At 38.2% G+C, this 21272-nt stretch overlaps 2 protein-coding genes across 3 annotated transcripts; both read right to left on the reverse strand.

Moving 5' to 3' along the window:
• Positions 1-1103: 1103 nt before the first annotated feature.
• Positions 1104-9731, reverse strand: thy1 (Thy-1 cell surface antigen). The gene is made up of 4 exons (XM_072692798.1): positions 9653-9731; positions 7663-7736; positions 4772-5074; positions 1104-1610 (listed from the first exon to the last, which is right to left on the reverse strand). The coding sequence occupies exons 2-4, from the start codon at positions 7700-7702 to the stop codon at positions 1519-1521; spliced, it is 435 nt and encodes a 144-aa protein (XP_072548899.1). The 5' UTR covers positions 7703-7736; positions 9653-9731; the 3' UTR covers positions 1104-1518.
• A 1617-nt stretch (positions 9732-11348) lies between these two features.
• Positions 11349-21031, reverse strand: LOC140573108 (uncharacterized). Of its 2 annotated transcripts, none has more exons than XM_072692799.1 (4): positions 20912-21031; positions 20354-20469; positions 16853-17269; positions 11349-15426 (listed from the first exon to the last, which is right to left on the reverse strand). In XM_072692799.1, exons 2-4 carry the CDS (start codon positions 20391-20393, stop codon positions 15320-15322), a joined length of 564 nt encoding a protein of 187 aa, XP_072548900.1. In that variant the 5' UTR covers positions 20394-20469; positions 20912-21031; the 3' UTR covers positions 11349-15319. The 2 variants fall into 2 exon arrangements, with proteins under 2 accessions (XP_072548900.1, XP_072548901.1); XM_072692800.1 differs by lacking the exon at positions 20912-21031 and adding an exon at positions 20769-20899.
• Positions 21032-21272: the final 241 nt, after the last annotated feature.

Here is a 21272-nt window from a genome sequence, read left to right on the forward strand (position 1 = left end):
TCGAGAGTGTTCTCACTAGGCCTGTCAAGATCTATTTGGACTATATTTTGCTTATATATTATATATATATTTTGGTTATATATAATTGCAATAAACCAAATAACTGGTATTTCACTTTCCACTCATATAATAAGAATATGATAGCATAATAATGCAGTTATACCCTTTTAAAGTATAAAGACATTTAAGTATTAAGTATTCAGACACTGGAACTGGAATATAAAAATATGATGAAATATCCTACAGAAATAAATTAAAATGCTGTTTTTAAATAAAGTTGATGTTACTGGCTTGTTGTTTAATGGGCTCTCCTCAGATCTCAAATCTTTGGGCTATTTTCGACCCAAACGCTGGATTAGGCCATATGGATGGGTGGGTCATTTTGCTGGGTCGTTTTATTTAGATTGAAAATATTAAACAGTTTTATATACTGCTAATCTGAGAGTAATAGCTTGCTATGAATTGAAATATCTATTTAGGTCTTACTGGGAGGGGGGCACTGGTAGCTGTAGCTCATTTTGTAATGAATATTAACATATTAAGAATTAAGTATTAAGTATTAGTTGTCTAACATTAGACTACCAGTTGAATTGCCTAGTTGACCTGTCCAAATTACTATCTTAACTAATAGGCAATAAACCTTTATAAGCCTGTTTGGGTTATTTGTTTATGCTATATATTAACTCAGTGCTGGGTCACAGTAACCATATATTTTGGTGACTCTCATGACTTATGACTGATGTTTGGGTTATTAATTTATGTTATATAGTAGCCTAAATGTTTTTTCCCAGAATATGGCTCTTCCTGACTTCTTCTTGTTGAAGCTTTAGCCATTTCCAGACTTCACTACTTAAACTCTCTCCTCTTCAACCTTTCCTTACAGGCCACTTCTCCTGTACAGAGCATTTAGAAATCTATTGATAACAGACAAATCACTTTAATCATTTTTTTTATAAGCATAATCTGATAGAGAAATAAATGTAGCTGTGATACATAGTACTGTCCTGCAATTCTTACCCAAAATATACAAACACACATACTCCTGAGTCAACAAGACTTAGTTTTATTAGCTGTTACTAATTACAGCTTGATAATACTGGTAATATATTCAAACTAAGCTGCTGAAATCCATTACATACAGTAGTAAAAGCATGAGTCTATTAGCATGCCTTTTAGAAAGTCTGTAACTTTCTAATAGACAGCACACACAATTAAAAAGCACATATATATAGTTTGACATCAGTTTGGCATCATAATTACATACTCTAGTACATTAAGGTACTGCATGAATAAGTAATACTACAGGCTAGCAGATAGCAGAAAAAGGCTATCATCATAATGTCAGCTGCAGAAAAAAATACCACATCAATTATTCTCGTAATTTGAAATTTGCAAAGCACTTAGTGGTTGGCAGCAGGGAAGGACCATCTTTTTCAGTGCAAAAGTATTGTGGCTACAGTGCCAAGACAGAACTAGACATGCGAGTTCTTCTCTAAGTGTTGCCCTGGCTCACAGCACCTAAGACAGCAGAGGGGCGGCGAGGAGGGCCAACAGCAGGGTCACTCCAGCATTCTGCAGGACATTGCAAGCTGAGCAGGCTTCCACCTTGGCTGGAACAGGCAAATATGGGAAAAAGAAAGAGAGGGAATTGATTCTTATGAGTACCACTGTGTGCGGACATTGTGTACATCAGTGAAATGGAGAGACTTCCCCAATCCAATACTCATGTAATAGTAAATTGCCTGATACTGGAGCAAAAATGAAAGGAATCCCATGCAGTTCTATAACGATTCTAGTTTGAAGTATACCACTACCTGTAGCACAACATTAAATTAAATAAAGCAAAGTAAAATGGCTCATGTTCTAACAGCAGCAGCCACACACACTTTAATGTTAATATAATTAAAATAAATAAATATTGATTTACAATGTTACAAATGTGATTATTTAATTAGTTGTTAGTGTAAAATATGTGTTATTCTAGTATAATGCCTAGCTTGTCTATATTAAGAAAACTGTCCTCAAAAAAGAAACAAACATTTTATGGACAATTAAAAGATATACATTTTTTATAAAATATAGAACGTTTGTAAAGTACTAGCCACATTCAAATAGATCCATATAAGTGTTTTTATATGACAGCGATGGCAGCTAGCTATTCATTAATGTTATGTTACTATTAAGCCCTTAATGCATAATAGCTTATTACACACTAAGGTGTACTATTCAGGAACTACAGGGATTTTTTAAGGGGTTAAACTACATGTGACTGTTGATATAATTTTATGCTGCAATGTGCAACAACTGGTTGATTTCGTTGTAAAAGAGTTTAAATAATTAAGAAAATGCTGCAGTTTTGGGTAAGGCTTCCTGAAGGCCAGAAGAGGTTTGAACAGTCTGGCATTTTTGTATGGCCATCTTGAGCGAAATAAATTATTAATAATTTACTTTACCTTTTTAGTGACTTTTCCAAAAAATATCTGTATTGGACGATACACAAGATAAGATACTTTCAGTATAAAAAAGGTGGCATAGTGCCATCTCTAATCAAAAGTAAAATGACCATTCTGTTATCTAAATGCTTTTGCCTGCACTGCACTTCCTGCTGAAAACCCAATCACTCAGCCATGATTTTTTAATTGACATTTTTATATGACACTAATCCAAAATCCAATTATGGCCAGACAGATCAGACAGCAAAAGCCACAAGTGACACACTGGAGGAGATGGCACAGAGAAGAGGGAGAATAGAGGATGCTGCATTACTACAACCAACCAATCAAACAACCAAGAAAAAAAACAAAGGCTGCTGAAACCTGATTATCTGGTTAACAAAAAAGGTGTGATAAAAGTAGACCTTTTTTAATGATGGTATTTGCATTTGCATAAAAACCTAGCTACAGTCGCAATCTGACAAACGTTCAGCTGTTTGCATTAAACCATTCAAACAAGCATGATTTAAATTGCTCAACACAACTAAGTGCTTTCTCCAAATTCAACACACAAAAAAAACACTTTTAATGACGACTACTCTCAGAATTACTCTCAGAAAGAGAATAATCTCTTTGTGACAAGCATCTTTAGTACTTTAGCACACTTGCTGTTATAACCAGCTTCCGCAGTGTTACGGAGGAATCTTAGCCCATTCGTCATAGACAGTGGCCACTAGTTTGTGACAGGTCTTGGATTTGTGTTCTGCAACTGCCTTCTTCAAATCCCACCAAAGATTTTCTATGGGGTCCAAGTAACAAAACTTTGACAACCACTCCAGAATCTTCCAGGATTTCTTCTGAAACCAAGTTTTGTTGGACTTTAAGGTATGCTTGGGATCGATGTCCTATTGGAAGGTCTAATGACTTCAAGCTTCAGCTTCCTCACAAAATGCATGATGTTTTCCCTTAGGATTTCCTGATTTCCTATTTGATTGAATCCATCTTGCCCTTCCATACGCTGCAGGTTTTCTGTGCCAGAGGAAGCAAAGCAGCCCCAGGATATCACTGAGCTGCCATTATACTTTACTCTAGGCAGGGTGCTCTTTTCATCATATGCTTCATTCTACCTCCTCCAGACAAACCGCTGATCCATAGGCCTGAAAAGGTCCGGTTTTGTTTCATCGCTCCTCAGAACAGAATGCCAGAACTTCTGTAGCTTAATTATCTGGTTTTGAGCAGATTGAAGCAGATTGACTTCTTGTGCTTTTGGGTCAGTAGAGGCATGGAGACCTCCAGCGTTTAGTTTGCGCCTTACTGTGCAAACTCAAACCTCAGTGCCTGCTGCCACCATATCTTGCTGCAGGTCTTTTGCAGTAACTCCAAAGTTTTTGACCACCTGCCTCCTCAGGAATCTGGTGGCAGTAGCCAGTAGCCGGTAGTGTAGCCAGTGTTCCTTCAACTTTAAACTTGTAAACTGTGCCTCCAGCTGTATCTATAGGTACAATCAGAGCCCTTGCTCTCTTTTTGTACTTTTCCTTGTTTATGCAGGCGATGATTTCTTCTCTAAACTTTCTGGACAACTCTTTTGAATTATTTCTAACATGCAATGAAAGTTACAGTCAGAAAAACCCTAGCCAGTCCAGGTATTTGATGTATTTTATCAAAGCACACTTGATGCCACTAATGAAGCCCTTGATTTGCAAAAGTGTGCTCTTATGAGGGCTTCTATTCAGGGAGTTGAATACTTCTGAGACTGTAGTTGTCATTAAAAACATAATTTTGTGTTGAATTTGGAGAAAGCACTTGTTATATTAGTCGTGTTGAGATATTTAAACTGTTTTTGTTCGATTGGTTTGACAAATCTGTACATTTTCCTAATAAACCTAATTTGCAATGTGGAAAGAATTATTGCAATGACAGCTGTAAGTGCACTGTATGACATTTGCTGGCTGCTTAGGATTTTAAAAGAACAGGTCAAAATACACAAAGATCATTAAAGAATCATCAGGTAATGTAATATATGCATATAATGCACCCATACCGCAATACATACATTTTCATGCACCACACGTTTTGACTGGCACTGACCGAGTCTATCATGTTGTGCCACAAGAAGTGGTCAGCCAGATTTGGCATAAAACCACACAGCAGACTCTATCTGTGAGCCATTTATCCAAATCTGAATTGCCATAAGTAAAAAAAAAAAGAGGGATGAAGAAAGAGAGAGAGAGAGAGAGAGAGAGAGAGAGAGAGAGAGAGATAGAGAGAGAGAGACTAAAAGTCTCAAAGAGACTAAAAGAGACAGGAAGAGAGAAGTAAAAACTTTTAGATGGTCTTACTTGTGTCCACAACTGCTGACAATTTTTCGACACTCTCTTTAGTGTCGAGAGAACAGTTATATTTCTTGGGAATTTTAACTTCAGGGCCAGTCAGGGTCAGATTGCAAAATTCTTTGACGACAATTATTTCGGCTTTGTTCTTGTAGTCGCTGTCCTGCTTCACTGTTTTGTCAGTAGAGGCCACCACTTTGTTCTCTGTTGTAACGGTGCATTTCAAAAGCTCACTACCTTCAGGTGACTTGCATGTGATCTGTAACTTGTTGTCCTCTATCAGACATTTAGTTGTGTCAATGCTGGCCACACCTGAAGAAAAAAATGGAATTTGTTATATTTAGGGCGTCACAAATAATTCTCCTACCCATGTCTTTTACAGCATGAACCAGCTCCTGATGGACACAGCCATTTATATTTAGTTGTGGTTGGAGGTTTCCATACACTCATCCTGGAAGATGAATTTCAATATTTGGCTTTAAATGATTTCATTGAACTGTCAGCTAAATCTTCCAGAATGTCTTTTATTGTCAATAGGAGTTTTGATGAGTTATTCTCTCATAGTTGTCTCCAAAACTTCAGATTCATCCACTATTTCTGTTAAATGTCATTTTGTCAATACATTGCAGACTGAGAAAACGGCTAGCTGGAAATGTCATGTATAGCCTTCTTCTGCAATGTTGAAATAAGTGATTTTAATGTTTATAGTGCTAGACACCTGTTTAGAGGAGTCCATGGCTGCTGATTGTTTAGAGAAAGTTTTGAAATATGCATATCTGGCCTTTCCTAATGATGGCTGTAAACAGGCCATAGCCCCAGCAAAGTAATTAAGGTCTGTAAGCTGCACATCTGCATAGTACGCCTTCCTGTTTTCACTTTAAAGCTGTAAAAAAAACTAAGCTCAATGCACCTTATCTTGATTAAAATCTGGAAACAAATGTTTTGCATTCTACATTCATTTTACTGGAGTGCCCAAACTTTTGCATGCCACTATTGTTAATAATAGGTTGCCTACTTCAGTATAAGCCATCACATATACTGTAATAGTAAGCACATTAAGACAACTTCTCATTTTTTCATATGTAATATTAAGGCTATACAGCTATTTAGGCATAGCAGAGGCTGCACTCACCGCTCAACCCTGAACTGTGAGGACAGCTGTTGGTTTGTAAACTGCTGAATACTCTTTTTTTGTATGGGCTCATTTAATTAAACACAATTAAATCTACACTCCTGCAATGTTGATAAATAGGGGTTAGTATTTGTTATATTCAGGTGTCATTTTTCAAAAGCGTGATACCTTTCTCATCAAAATTAGTTATCAAAATACCTTAAATGGTTATTCTTAAGGTAATCGACAGCAACATCCTAATTAAGTCCAGCACATAGAAATTTGAAGTCTAGGGTTGTCTAGGGTTGAGCAGTATACCACTTTTTGGAATACCATGGTATGAAAATGGATGGTTATTATACAGTGTACATTTGCTTGATACTGGTATTGCAAAAAAACAAAAAAACAACCGGATTCAACATGCAAAAGAATTCCACCAATTTCTTTCTATTTTCAAAGTTGCAACTGTTTAATGGAGAAAATAAACAGCAGATTAATCTATAATGAAAATAATAATTATCTGGAAATAATATCTCACCTAATGAGCAGCTTTCTTGTTTATTTATTTTTAAACTGGAGACAGTGCTTGCATTAATTAATTGTTTTAACTATAGAAAAGCTTTTTTTCAACCAAAAAACAATTCCTTTAAGGGTCTGTGTAAAATAATAATAATAATAATAATAATAAGAAGAAGAAGAACAACAACAACAACAACAACAAGAACAAGAGGAAGAATGGTAAAATACCATATACTGTGATATTACCACATTGTGAAAATCTCATACCGTTGCAACCCTAGTTGTGTCATCATTCTCTGATTAGTGTCAAGCTAATATTAGGTTCCTAAATGAATTGTACTGGACAGAAATGAATAAGATTTTGAATATCGCTGCTATCACATCTTCAACAATACAAAAGTATTCCACACCTGATTTTGTTCTGTATACATTCTTCTTCTGAATGTCATTGGATCCCCGGACTTACGAAGATACGAAATTGACTATGTGTGAGCTAACCCTGCTGTGAAGTGAACTGTCATCATAAGACTAAGATTGTTCTGTCCATAATAAGGTACATTTTAAACAGCTGCTTGTTATAAAACTGTTGGGTTTAGCAGTTGTCTTATTTTTGTGCAATGACATTATAATGAGCAGATGTAGCGATATTCATATTTTGACTCCTACACTCAAATATATAAACCCTAAAAAGGGTTCTGTGAGCAAGCGAGTGTGAAGAACCTTTAAATCGGTTCAATTGGTCCACTTCAGATCCACTTTGAACTTTTCAAATGTTTCACACAATCACAATCATCTCTTTTATAGAAATGGTTCTTTATGGAACTAAAAATGGTTCTTGTACTGCAGAACCCAAAGAACCCTTGGAACCACCCTTTTAAAGTGTGTAAACAAAGAGTGTCAGAACCCTTTTTGTTCACCACAGCGCTTAAAAAACTGAATTCATTTCCGTCTTTGTGAAACTGAGCCCAGAAGAGTTTCTAATACAGGCATTAGGCTGATTACAGACTGACGGTAAACTTCAGAGGTCTATAGCTTTATGCCTTCTTTGAGGAGCAATGATTTAGCTTATGATTTAGCTGCTCCGCTTTAAGTAGCTTCGTTTGTATTAGATGTTAGTCCCACTTTGGGCGCTGCCATTGCATACCAGGACACGCCGCTCAGTTTAGGTCTGTGTGACTAATTGTAATAAGAAATGTTTTGTTTCTGTAGTGTCGTTTCTCTCTGTTGTGGATGATGTTAATGGAGAAAAGACAGATTAGTGCTATCTTACCCATCAGACAGAATGAGAACAGGATACTGTGGTAGATCATTATGACTCCAGAACACACACACACACGGTGAAACCTGGAGATGGAGCACAAGAGAGCACTCACAGATCAATATCGCTTAATTGCATTTTAAGACCCAGTGAGAACATGCATACAGCACAGAAAATGGGCGTTGACAGAAGTGCCATTCCAGGCTGAGCAGAGACAGACTTTTTTGCTCACAGGGAGAGTCTCGAAAGGGAGAAGAGATTTATGTGAGAAAAAGTGGGACAGCAGATTGAGATGTTTAGCAGGCTGACCACATGGCAAGACACATTCATGGCTTTGAGGACACGCTTAGTGCAGTAAATGAATGCTTCATTCCGAACCACATGTTTTTTCTAACGGTAGTCAGATGACTTACTACGGAAGTCCCACATGGGTGGGGTCACCTCCAGTAAACTGTGAAACGTCTGCTAAGTTACTGCTAACAGACGAATCCATACAGATATCTGATCAAATATATCAAATTTACAGATTTATATTAATATATAATAAAGTCACTTATTAAAACATATGTAATTGTATGTCATATCCATCATGCTTTTTTTTTTTTAATAATGTGACATATGTGTCAACATATCTGAAATTGGCCATTTTTGAATACTTTTGCTATATTTGAACATATTTAAACATATACGTGCAACACTTATATGATAGAAAACTATGGCTGTCATGCAAAAAGAAAAAACCCTTTCAATGTACGTCAATGTAAAAAGTAATTTTGCACTATTTCTATAATTCCATTGGTCATTATATTCTGACACGATTTAAAGGGTGCCAAATATGTCAAAAAGATCAATAAAATGGCAAGGATAAGATTTCTGCTGGACACTGATGCTATATATGAAGTATTTGACATATATTTATTGCCATTCAATGAAAAACATGTATGTATACAAGAGAACGCAAAAATGCTCCTTACTTTGAATGAAAGACAATGTAGAACAAGAGTTTATAAGTCATTTAGAGCTTTTCTATTGGCCTTTTCATCTATAATTATTGACACAGTATACAGAGCAACTACAGGGTTCAAACCATGGAGAAAACTAAAAACAGACAAAAACGCATATGCAGATGCATATTTTTCATTGGACAGCTGCAAAATACTGTAATTAGTTAGTTTAGTACATTTTTACCTACCAATCTAATATATATGTTTACTCTATATTATTCATTATTCATATCCAGTCATATATATATATATATATATATATATATATATATATATATATATATATATATATATATATGCCGATACATTTTTCTGACATGGCTATGTGCATATATTGTGAAAGCTCATGTGAATATTTCTGAGTCTGTTTTTTTTTTTTTATAATGTTAAAACTAAAGTCTGTAAATATAATAAATTAGTATTTGCACATTTCTGTGGCTTAGTCTAATTTGACTCATTTGAAAAAGTTCTGTCTCTGTGTCTTTAGCTGCTCGGTCACATGTCTCAACACAGCAACCACATTTAAAATAAGGGCCAAAACTTTCCACAGACCTGGTTAAAGGTGGCTGTGAACAGCACACTGTTAGTCCAGCAATTAGTCACAAACATAGCAAACATAGCCCTACATTCAAAGATACACTACACAACATTTATTACATGGATAATTATTGCTAAACGATAAAAAAGTACAAACATGTACTAATGAAATATATATATATATATATATATATATATATATATATATAATATTTCATAAAATATCATATAATAATATATTCGTGTTGAAATGACTTTTAAACCAAGCTAATTTAACACATTATTTTTCTCAGTGAAACTATAAAGCATTGCATCCTTACATGACCTACCAGACTCCCCGGGAGAGGACAACCACAAAGTGCTGACCATGCCCAGTCACAACTCCCCTCTATTCGGACTCACTGTCTGCCAGATGGTGGTAGGCTTGTTCATTCTCTAAGGTAAATATAGTTTATTCTTACCGTTGAAGTCTAATTCTCGTCGGATGTGGAAGGTGGTCGACTGCTGGTCTTCTGTTGGACTCTGGTCCTCTGTGCTCACTTCAGAGGCAGAGGTGGGAGGGATACAGCAACACGCCCCTGCACAACTCGCTGTGTCATTGCACAAAAAAACCCCCACTGGCCTACCCCCGTTTCCATCCACACAGCTCTCGAACTTTCCATTAGTGATGACAGGTAGTGAAACAGCAGCAACTGTAAAGCCTTTACCAATAAAAGGAGTCTGATAACATTCTCTGAAGGGTCTCCAGTTAGTCTAAATCTGAGGTAATAGCAGTGCAGTTTAGTCTACTAGTCTACTCTTGTTTAGGTGAGGCATCAGTGAGGGCATCACTACAGCATCAGTAACCTCCATTGTACACCATGAAATACATCTCATAACAGCTACTTTAGCCTGTTTTAAAACTTATCTTCTTAGTTCTAGTAGCTGCTTTCTTACTCTGCAAAATCAGAAATAAACCTGTGAAGTGAAGTATGCCTAAAACCAAGGATGCACTCACTCACTTAAGCCAAAAGCTTAGTCACTGCTAATGCAACTGATGGAAACAGGCCATTCTACCATTTCCGCCATTAACAAGAAATCATCTTCAGAATAAAACACCAACAGGAGGATGATAATTCTACTTTTTGGATTTGGATTTGAATGCTTTTCAGTTGTGTGCCTGGACAACATAATCATAGTTAGTGTTATTTTATGTAAAACAATCATTTTCATGATTAGGAAATGAAATTATCTCATTTCCTATGTTCCTGTGTTGTTTGGAGGGGTTCATGCTTTCAGAGCCGGCCCATGGCATACTTGATTTACGCGGCCGCTTAGGGCCCCAACGCCACCAGCACCAAGATACCATGATCAAAAAATATCAAAATATATACTTTATAAAAATTTCTGCTGTTAGCGGCTGCCACTGTAGAGCTAATGCAGGTACGCGCCGCTTAGGTGGTCGATAAAAACCCTGGTGCCTGAGCGTATTGCACAATATGTCTGCTGCTGAGGTGGTGGAAAGGGGGGCCCCAAACGAAAATCTGCTTAGGGCCCATAAAGGCTTGGGCTGGCCCTGCATGCTTTCTTGTAATTCTGTGAGATTTGTGGGCTTGTTGCACACACTGCTCTTATTATGTCTATCCACTGGTTTTCAATGATGTTTATGTTGGGATACTGTGAGGGCCATGGTAAAGCCCTCAGCTGGGGCCTACTAAGGTAGTACATTATGGATTTTGAGGTGTGAGGGTGCTGTAGATGCCACCCTCTTTTTGTTTTGTTTGTTAACAGATGGGATGGTGTTAGCTTTCAGAATTGGTTGATATGTAATTGAACCCATTCTTCTTCCCTATACCTGTGAAATGTTCCCCATGCCACTGGTTGCAACACAAGCCCAAAACATGACCAGTCCACCCCTGTCCCCTGTTCTTTTCCTTAAATGACGCACCCTTTTTTCTTCTTGCATACCTTCATCAATCCACAGGACTCGTTGCCAATATGCATCTGGCTTGATTAGATCTTCCTGAATCACTTGCCGCAAGAACACCCCCAGTCCACTGCAGGATGCTTTCAACTCCACAAATATTTCCATACTATACATACACATCTTCATACTACTCTTTTATTTAAACACAATGGAACTTCATCATTTCTATAAAATAGATATGCATCTAATCATCAAATGTCAGAGACAATACACACCCAGGGTTTGGAAAAACTCCCTCTTTTGAAGGTACAGCAAGCATCCTGGCTTCTTGTAAATGTAGGTTCTATATGTTTACAGGAAACGTATATATGACATAGATGAACTGAGATGAACAGGCTGCAGTCGGCGTTCATTTATTTCCATCTGCATTTCAGTACATAGATCCTTGAGTATACAATGAAGGCGTCAAAATGCAGCAGACAGCAAGTGCACAAACAGGCCATTCTGGCATCTGGATATAGGCCTACATTCAGATAAATGTAAAATATGCATAACAGGTAAAGGACACAATATAACGAAATCAAAACAGCTTCCTTAATGCAGTGGATCACAAGCAGCTCTAGTACCTTTCCACCTCAAGGAAACCAGATGCTTAAGATGCTTAAGGTTAGTGCAGGAGCTTGCAGGCATTAAGAAAATGAAGTGAAGGCCGTCACAAAAAGCTAAAACACAACACCTACACACATTACACCTTCCTGCACTGTTCAAACATTGGTCTCCCTTATTTATCCGGCTACCATTTTTTCTTTTCATTATTGCTATGGTGCAAAAGAAGCATGTGCAAAAGCATCTGAAAAAGCAGCACAGTGTGTAGAGAAGTACAATGGAAGACACAAAGCACGTACAGTCATGTGAAAAACTTGGGACACCCCATGAAAACCTTTGTCTTTTTTAACATATTTAAACACATGGTCTTTTAGACCTTTGATCTTCATTTGGCAGCAAGGGTTTCCTCCTTGAACACCTCCCATCCTTCTTCAGTCTCTTTCTGAGAGTAGATGCTGTACTTTATCATCAACTATGGCAAGAGCTACCACAAGCAACCTGTAGGTCCCATGAAGACATTTTAAGAGTGTTAGAGACTTACACATCTTGCGGTCTACTCTTTGGCTGAACTTGCTAGGATGACCTGACCTGACCATGCTGACAGATGTTTTTCCACTACCGTTTTGCCAACAGTGATTTTTAAGTGATATGATATCTTTTTAAACCCCTTCCCCGACTCATCTGTGTCTACAACCTTCTCTTTGGATCTGGTCACGTGATTTCACTCACTTCACCAGGTTTAAAGAATCCTCTCTTACCATGTTCAGCTGATGTGCTGAACCTGATTCTAATTTTGGGCATTTTAAGTACTAACAAATGTCAGGGTGTCCTAACGTTTTCCTCACAACAGTTATTTTAAAATGTGAAGCTGGTCTAATCCTAGAAAACCGCTTTGTCAACCACAAAAAGAATCCAGGTATTCATGAATCCCTGCCTTAAAAGAATGATTAGAATTCGCTGGCCAGACAGAATTACTAATGAAGAATTGTGGCAGCGAGCAAGACAGCAGCCAGCGGAAGCAGAGATCCTCAAAAGATACTGACCGTGGATAGGCCACACGCATCCCAAGCTGGAATGCAGCACCACAAGGCAAACCCTTATTTAGAAACCTCAGGGGAAGGGTTGACCAAGAATATACGATGCCATGATCTGGAGGCATACATGAACAGGCCACACCTGAGGACATGGCTGGAGAGTATTTGTTGGCAACACATGTCTCAGATGGGGCTACAGGCGATAAAATGAAAACAATCTCTCAATATTCTTAAAATAAAGATCAAATCTATGTAAATTTAAAAATGCTAGAAAGACAGGTTTTCATTTGGTATACCCATTTTTTCACGACAGTACAAGTGCAATAAAAAGTGCTAATTATTTTTGTTTTGTGCAACTAATATTTACAATTAGCTACTTTCCATAAAGGAAGACATCCCCCTCTCTCTTTGAGGTGATCCTCACCTAAAAAGTCCTTGACTGCTTCGTTTGAATCCGATAGTCCAATACTGCATCATGTGGCCTACCTTTCTATTAGTGTTGCAATACAATATAGCAGTGCTGCGAAGGTGTCCTTCTCACAGGTATGTCCTAGAAAGTACTGTGTACATAGTAGTGAATTAGCTCAGAAGACATATTAGCATGTACTGTTAATAGCATTATTAAGCACTATAATGCATTCTGCTGTGAATGAATGGCAAGGATCACTAGAACCAATCACTGAGATTAATAGTCCACTCCTAAAATGATTATCACGCTGTTATTTCTATAAATATTAATGTATCAAAAGGTAACAATAAAAGCACAACTGTATGGTGATGGAGTTCTAACTGTAGAATTGGTTGGATGTTTTCTGATTACTTTCTTATAGATATCTGAAATAAAATCAGATGTTAGTTGTAATCTGACACAAAAGCAGTAAAAAATTTGAGTATATACTACTTACTCTTTGGAAATAAGGTACTGAAGGTTGGTGTTTTCGAAGAAGACAGTCAAAGCCCAGGTTTAGTGTTATGGGAATACTCCAGTGTTTTTCATTCTGACCTCCATTTGCCGCATCTGTACGACCTATTCGTTATTTTTGAACCTAGAAGACCTATATTTGATACCTACTGATTTAAATGCTTTAAAAAGGGTGCGTTATTCAGATACTTTTTTGGTCTGCATCCTTGTTTTCTTTAAACTTCTCTTATTATCTTTTTATTTTCCCTTGACTCTGCAGCAGCTGTGGTGCATTTAGACATTTCTTTAGAAGTTTCTTTAAAGATGAAGCGGTTGCGATATCTTTTTTTCAAATTTTGTTTGAACACAGACATCACCCACATACTTTTGAGGTCTGTTACCTTACTACCCCATCACTGAAAACCTCCCCCACTGCTGTCTGTCGTCTATTTTTCCTTACTTCTCAGCGAATGTCGAGCCAAACTGATGTAAAAGTTGCATCGATTCTGATCTGGCTGATCAGAATGAGTCACATTGCTGCGCATCACATATGCATTGGATTTCAATACCACATATAAAAATAGCCCAAACCGGAATTAAAAATGTTAAGATTCAATTTGTCACGTATGATTGAAAAAAAAAATAGGACTGTGTGAATGTAGTCTAACAGGCCTATTACCATGGACATAATTTTTCTCTCTCTCGCTCAATGCAATAGGCCGTAATCTCAAGTCAAAAGACATTCTGTTACTTCATTAAGAACATGGAAAAAATGGACTTTAATTTGCATGATTTAAATGTGGTTTGATTTAAGTGGTTGCAAATGAACAAAATTTGTTACATGAACACAATTCTTGCCACAACTAGTTACCTAGTGATTCTGTGGATGTAACACATTTTATTCATTTGCAACCACTTGCCACATTTAAATCACATAAAGGCAATGTGTTATTTTTTCCAGTGCCCTGGGGAATGCATTAAAATTACTGTCCATGGTAACAGACGGTTTGCTTCAGACGAGGCAGGATCGGTTGTAAAACACTGGAGTGTTCCTTTAAAATGTGTCTACATTTAAATGCAAGGACAAACAGCTATTTAAATAGCAGTATACACTGAGCAGATGTGTCATATGTGTAATACACGTGTTAACACAATACATGGGTTGGTCTTGTGCACAATGGGTGAAACTTGTACTTGTGTTTGTACACTAAAAAATAAATATGCTACAATAGGTCATTTAAGCAATGGCATAGAAGAACCATTTTTGTAATTGACAAGTGACCTTTGAATTGACCAAGAACCTTTACATCAAGAGAACGTTTCTTGGATATTTAAAGGTTCTTTGGTACATGGTTCTTTATGGAACCAAAAGTGGTTCTTCTATGGCATCACTTAAAAAACCTTCTGTAGCACCTTTATTTTTAAGAGTGTCTGGACCTACAGCTCAAAACAGCCTTTAAAGCATGTCACAGAGGATCTTAAAATCGGCCAGAAATAGCTGTTTTGACTGAGTCTAATGGAAGCATGGGACTGTTGCATCACAGTGGGTCACCACAATTCGCAACAGCCAATTATTGTGTATGTGAGCATTATTCTAATCATGTGATGAGTTTGCAAACTGACTCCTGTGAAATGGTGATGCTAGAGGGATATTGTGCCAAACATGGGCAGCCACTGTTGGTCATGCTGACAGAAGCCCTAGAGAGACAGCGAACGACATCGCAACCATAAGGATCCAGGGTGCTGTGTGAGCTACTACACTCAAAGCAGAGCACACCAGCAGGTTTCCTAAGAGAGAAGAAAGACCAGACAAAAAGAAATGTTAATTATACGTTAATTAAACAAACATTATACCATCCAGTTTTAATTCCAACAGTATGTATTAAAACGAATAAAAACACAGAAAATACATCCAAATCTAAACTTCAGCATAAGGATAACATAACGCACAAGAAGACAATGTAAAACAGTGGGAATTTACAGAAAACCCCCAATACATTCTGAGTAACCCCACCCCTTAAAGTGCTACAGAATATATATTTTTTAAGACCTTGGGTTTCTGCTATTTATTTAATTTAAACAAGCATGACAATTAAGAATTCATATTTATTTTTTGTTGTTTACCAAATTTTACTCTTCCCCTCTAACACGTAACACTCCCAACACTGGGAGGGTGAGAACTGACACATGCCTCCTCTGACATGTGCACAACCAGCCACCACCTCTTTTCAAACTGCTGCCAGCTAGCAGATGCAAGGAAAGAGAGCCATCTACCTACCCTGAGAGAGCAAGACCAGTTGTGCTCTCTCTAGAGCTCTAGCTGCTGACGGCAGGCAGCATGACCCAGGATTCAAACCAGCAATCCTCGGGTCATGGTGGCAGTGCCTTGGTCCGCTGGACCACTTGAAGACCCTGACAGTCATATTTTATACACTCGACAATTATATTGGTGAATGAAGCACTGTTAGGTGAACTGAGTATAAAAGAAAATGTAAAATATAAACCTCAAATTATATTGGCCAATATTGTCTGATTTTCAGTTTCTAAAAAACATTATCTCTTACATCAGTCAGGCCTCAATTTAAATATGGTCCAACATCTAGTGTAAAATAAGCCAGGACCATAATGTAAATTTAAGCAAATTATTACCACAATTACTGCAATGAAAGATTTTATAGTGATCCCAGCTCAGTTACAACATATTGCATGAGCATTGCCCTATACCTATAGCTTGCACTTACTCCTGAAATGTCTATGTAAAAACACCTGGGCAAGCTTTTAATATTACGTCTTTGCTACTATTATTATGAAATCTACATTATAATCTTTCTAAGTGGTGTTCAAAGTATGTATTTGTGCAGTTAATCAGTTGGGATGTTGTCTTTATCAACAAGATCCACATTCATACCATACGATTCCAGAAGAAACATTGAGGAGCAGATGTCTACAAACCTTTGGACATTAAGAGTAGTTTCTTAGATGATAAGCATCTCATTAACCTGGCTTTTAACTCACTTACTCACGTTTACCAGGGTAAAGACTCTCCACAAGGGGGAGCTATTAGTACTACATTCTGGTGTTTCACAAGAACGACGCAAGCTATAGATATATAGATAAAACCAAAGCCTGGTGATTTGAAAGACTTACCCCTCACAAATACACAAACATATGTACGGTCCTGCCAGTACTTGTGCTGTATATGCACTATACTCACTCTGATTGAAGGCCATACTATTCTCCTTCCAGGTGCTCCCCTGGTAGACCCTGCAGGTGTAGGTGTATGCCCGGTCGTCCGACATAGGCATCCAGGTGAGGCGGCAGATGTTGGGGGATACCAGTGTGACATTGGCCCTCCGCCGTGTTTCTATGGGTGGGATGAGGTGGACAGGGTTGTTGGGGTAGGTGGTGCCCATGAGACGTCCGTCCTGTTTAAACTCGCAGAATGGCCCAGGGATCTTGTCAGTCACAGGGAATTCACAATCGACCCGCACATTCTTCTCCATGTAGGTCATGCAGGAGAATATCTGAGGGCCTCTTGGAGTGTTCCACCACCAGGAGTAAAAATCTAGGAAGCTGGGTTTCAGGTAACTTGATGATGCAGCAGTCAATCCAATCATACATGATGAAATCACTAATGAAAGAAATGTTGGGTAGACTCAGTAGCCAAGAAAGCACAATGTTACACAGCTTGAAATGATTACTACAAGATTTAGGACAATAACAAGTGATGGTTTATTAACTGCTATAAAATGCCATAAAGCCCAAGGTGGAAACACAGTCTTCTGTATTAGCTTGACAGCAGTTACTAAAATGTGAGCCTTTAGATTATAACTAAATGACAGGCCTGTAGTTCTTATAATAGGCCTATAAGGTCTTATAATAATGGGTAATTAAATAAAATTGAAATAAAAGTAAATACAATGGGTTGACTTTATTAATATGGAACTTATCAACTTGTGGGTCCGTACATGTAGTACATCTATACATGAAGTAGGCCTATTATCCAAATACTCTACCTATTGTATACTAGCTTCTGATCACACTGTCTTCTTCAAAGATGTAGCCAATTTTTGCCTCAAACAAGCAATTGGCCAACCTGTTGTATTGATTTTGGCAGATCTGTGTAGCAGTTGCCAGCTACTTTCGATGTAGTTCTTTATTTGCTTTCATTCATTCACTGTTTCATCTTTTAACCCACATCTTCCTGATCATAGTCATGGTGGGTCCAGAGCCTACCCAGAAAAAGTGAGTGCAAAGCAAGAATCCCCTCTGGACAGGGCGCCAGTCCCACACACGCCTATTCACTCACACACTTACACCTAGGGGCCAATTCACCTATCTTGTGTTTTTGGGAAGTAGGTGGATCCAGTAGACACCTACACAGAACACATTAGCTTTCATATTATTTCTAGATTTGAAGTTCAATGTTTGTAATTTGTTTGAACAATTTGCAATGTCAGTTTGGCTCATTAAAGAGACCCAAACAATTTCCTAATAGAAAGTACTGGGAAAGTGTGAGTGTATTAATTTAGTCTCCACAGTGTGAGTTTCAGTCTAAAAAAGGGGTAATACAAATTGAAAAATCTGCCAGATAATTCAGAATTAATCAGAATTATCAGAATTACAATTAGCTCTAAATGAATTATAATCAAACTCATCTCACAAAAAAGCAAAAGCCGGGGGAACCAGGCAATGCTAAAAGCTAACATTAGCCTTTTATGACCGTTTCTATTTATCATTCTATTATACTTCCTCAAAAACAAACTGGACTACCTCAACTGACTACCATCCTGGAGCGAAACATATCAGAAGTGAAAACAATGGTTTGTTTTTCCTGGTAAAACTTGAGAAGCCATACCTGAGGAAGCAAATGGTGTGCTAGGCTAAAAGCTCAATAGCTACAATTTCTCCAACTTGCAAATTGTGTAGTGCTTTGAGAGAGTCCAACAAAAGGACAGCAACACTGTCTGGTAAGGTTAGGGAATAGTAGAGGGTATGCACATGACGTCACCGACTGCAGAAGTCACTGCAAACAAGCCCACTAAGTGGCAAAAAGACTGACTGTGTGTATGTTAGCGTTCAGTGTGAATGCCACTAACACAGAAACGAAAAGAGCTGTTGTGTGACTGACTGTACAAACAGATTCAGCAGGAATTCAGAGCTCTCCTTTTACAAAGTTCCAAAAGCTCAAGAAAAGGGAAACACATGGATTAATGCAATTCTGGAATCCAGGCACCGACATATGTGGGAGCTCACTGATTGGTGAAGTCACGCTCTGAAAGCAGATGGAAAAAACATGCCCGTCGAAAAAACAGTCGAAAACACTCCTAAGGTCAGTGACTTGACTTTGTGCTATGAGAAATTAGATTTTATCCTCTAAGCGTGTGTGATTTACATTTACATTTACATTTACAGCATTTAGCAGACGCTCTTATCCAGAGCGACTTACAAAGTGCTTTGCTATTTACCCAAGAAAACCTTAGCTAGTTAGAATAGACTAATAATTCAAAGAAACCTCTAAGCTTTAGACATTACTAAACACAATACAATAAGGTGACCATAGTACTCTAATCGTCCAAGTACTCTCAGAAGAGGTGGGTCTTCAGTCTGGGTTTGAAGACAGCGAGCGACTCGGCCGTTCGGACACCCAGTGGAAGCTCGTTCCACCACTTTGGTGCCAGGACAGAAAAGAGCCTGGACGCTTGTCTTCCGCGGATTTTGAGGGATGGCGGGTCGAGCCGAGCCGTACTTGAAGCTCGAAGGGCTCTAGGTGCGGATCGGCTTTTGACCATTGCCATCAAGTATGGAGGGGCTGGTCCGTTCTTGGCTTTGAGCCTCAGTTAGCTGGACGTTCCTGACTACACATCAGTGTACATTGGCTGTTGGTTCTTTGGTAATTTGGTTGAATTGTTGAACATTTGGCGCCAATGCATACCCTCTATTACATTGCAGGAATAATTACGAGAGAATAATTCTCGTATGAGAATAATTTGTTTACAGTGTAAAAACTATGCAATAATATGCAGCTCCTGTGAACCGTCACCATGTTGTAAATCAGCCAATAAAAGCAGAGCTTGCCTTTTTTCATCGTATTTCATTTGGAGGCAAAATAACAGGGTTGTAAATTGGCGTAAACAACCCCAATACATGTACTGTTTGACACCTTCAGCATATTTAATTATTAGGCAAAATAACAGGGTGGTAAATTGGCGTAAACAACCCCAATACATGTACTATTTGACACCTTCAGCATATTTAATTATTAGGCAAAATAACAGGGTGGTAAATTGGTTTAAATCAATTCAATACGTGTATTCTTTGGCACCATCAGCGTATTTCATTTGAAGGCAAAATAATAGGGTTGTAAATAGACCTAAACAAACTTAATAAGTTTATTCTTTGGCATATTTACATGGTAAGCAAACTGAACACTTTCCGCCAGTTACAATGATGGGCTCTGTATAATGTAAGAGATGAATAGAGGTTGGAAACAGGCCTGTAAAAGTATTGTAAAGCATTTGTGACTGTTGTTGGTACATAAAACCACACACTCAAACATTACTAGTGGACATCATGGAGAAAATAGTGTATGAGATGAAGAATATTAGTCTTTTTAATAACACATGTGTTGATCTGCCTTCTTTTCATTGCTTAATGTGTGTTAAAATGACTGAAAAGCAAAGTCAGTGCCAGCAGTGCTGTAAAGCTAACTTACCCAAAAGGATGCCAGCAGCTAATGAAGACTGCAGCATCATGGCGGTGGACTGCCGAGGGGATGAGCACACACCCTGCTGGTCTAGCAGCAATGGTACAGGCACACAGACCGCCTATCTGTGGAAAATAAGGAAAGATAAGCACTATTGTCATCTAGTCTGTCCGTATTAATGCCATTAACTGTAACATGCTCATGCTTTTTAATAATAAGCTTCTCTTAAAGGCATACTAGCTAACATCCAGTCTTGTTAAATGACCCGAGAGGGCTGTTTTTCACCAGCACTTTTACACTAAAGCTGCTCAAACTCAACAGAGGGGTCACTTTTAAACATTTCTCTGCCCTGAACGTCGCCCTTGTGGTCGATTTGCTCATCTGTGGACCAGAGATATGAGCAGCATCGCTAACTTAACCGTACCTTAGCACAGTGCAGGGAAGGATGCGGGAGCGCGCAGCTGCGTGAACGAGCACACCAGCAAAGGTGGGACGCTAGTCTGTCCTGTAAGAGGACGAACAGGCTGAATGTCGACCACTCAGGAAAAGCAAAAGGGTGGCTTTTACCTCAGCACGGGAAAGCGCGATGTCCGTCTGGTCCAGTGCGTTTGTCTCCTTCAGGTCGTGAGGAGGGATGATGCTCCTGAAGCGACGAGGCAGGGATTGCACAACCGCCCTCCTGCTGGAGATCTGCTCAGCCTGAGGAGCGCAGTTAGAGCACTGATCCACCTGATCAGAGGTCAGGACAGCAGGCTCAGACAGCAATGTCTTATTTCTCATATAGTTCTCAATCTGCTTTTATGTAAACATTATGGGATGTCCTCAGGAAAATGGGAATACCATTGGTAAAAAAATAAAATAAAATAAAATAATAGTAATAATAAAGTAATTAAAAACTTGATCATTTAAATTTAGATTTTTACCAATT

This window comes from Salminus brasiliensis, chromosome 1, assembly GCF_030463535.1.
Source record: "Salminus brasiliensis chromosome 1, fSalBra1.hap2, whole genome shotgun sequence".
Classification (NCBI taxonomy): Eukaryota; Metazoa; Chordata; class Actinopteri; order Characiformes; family Bryconidae; genus Salminus; species Salminus brasiliensis.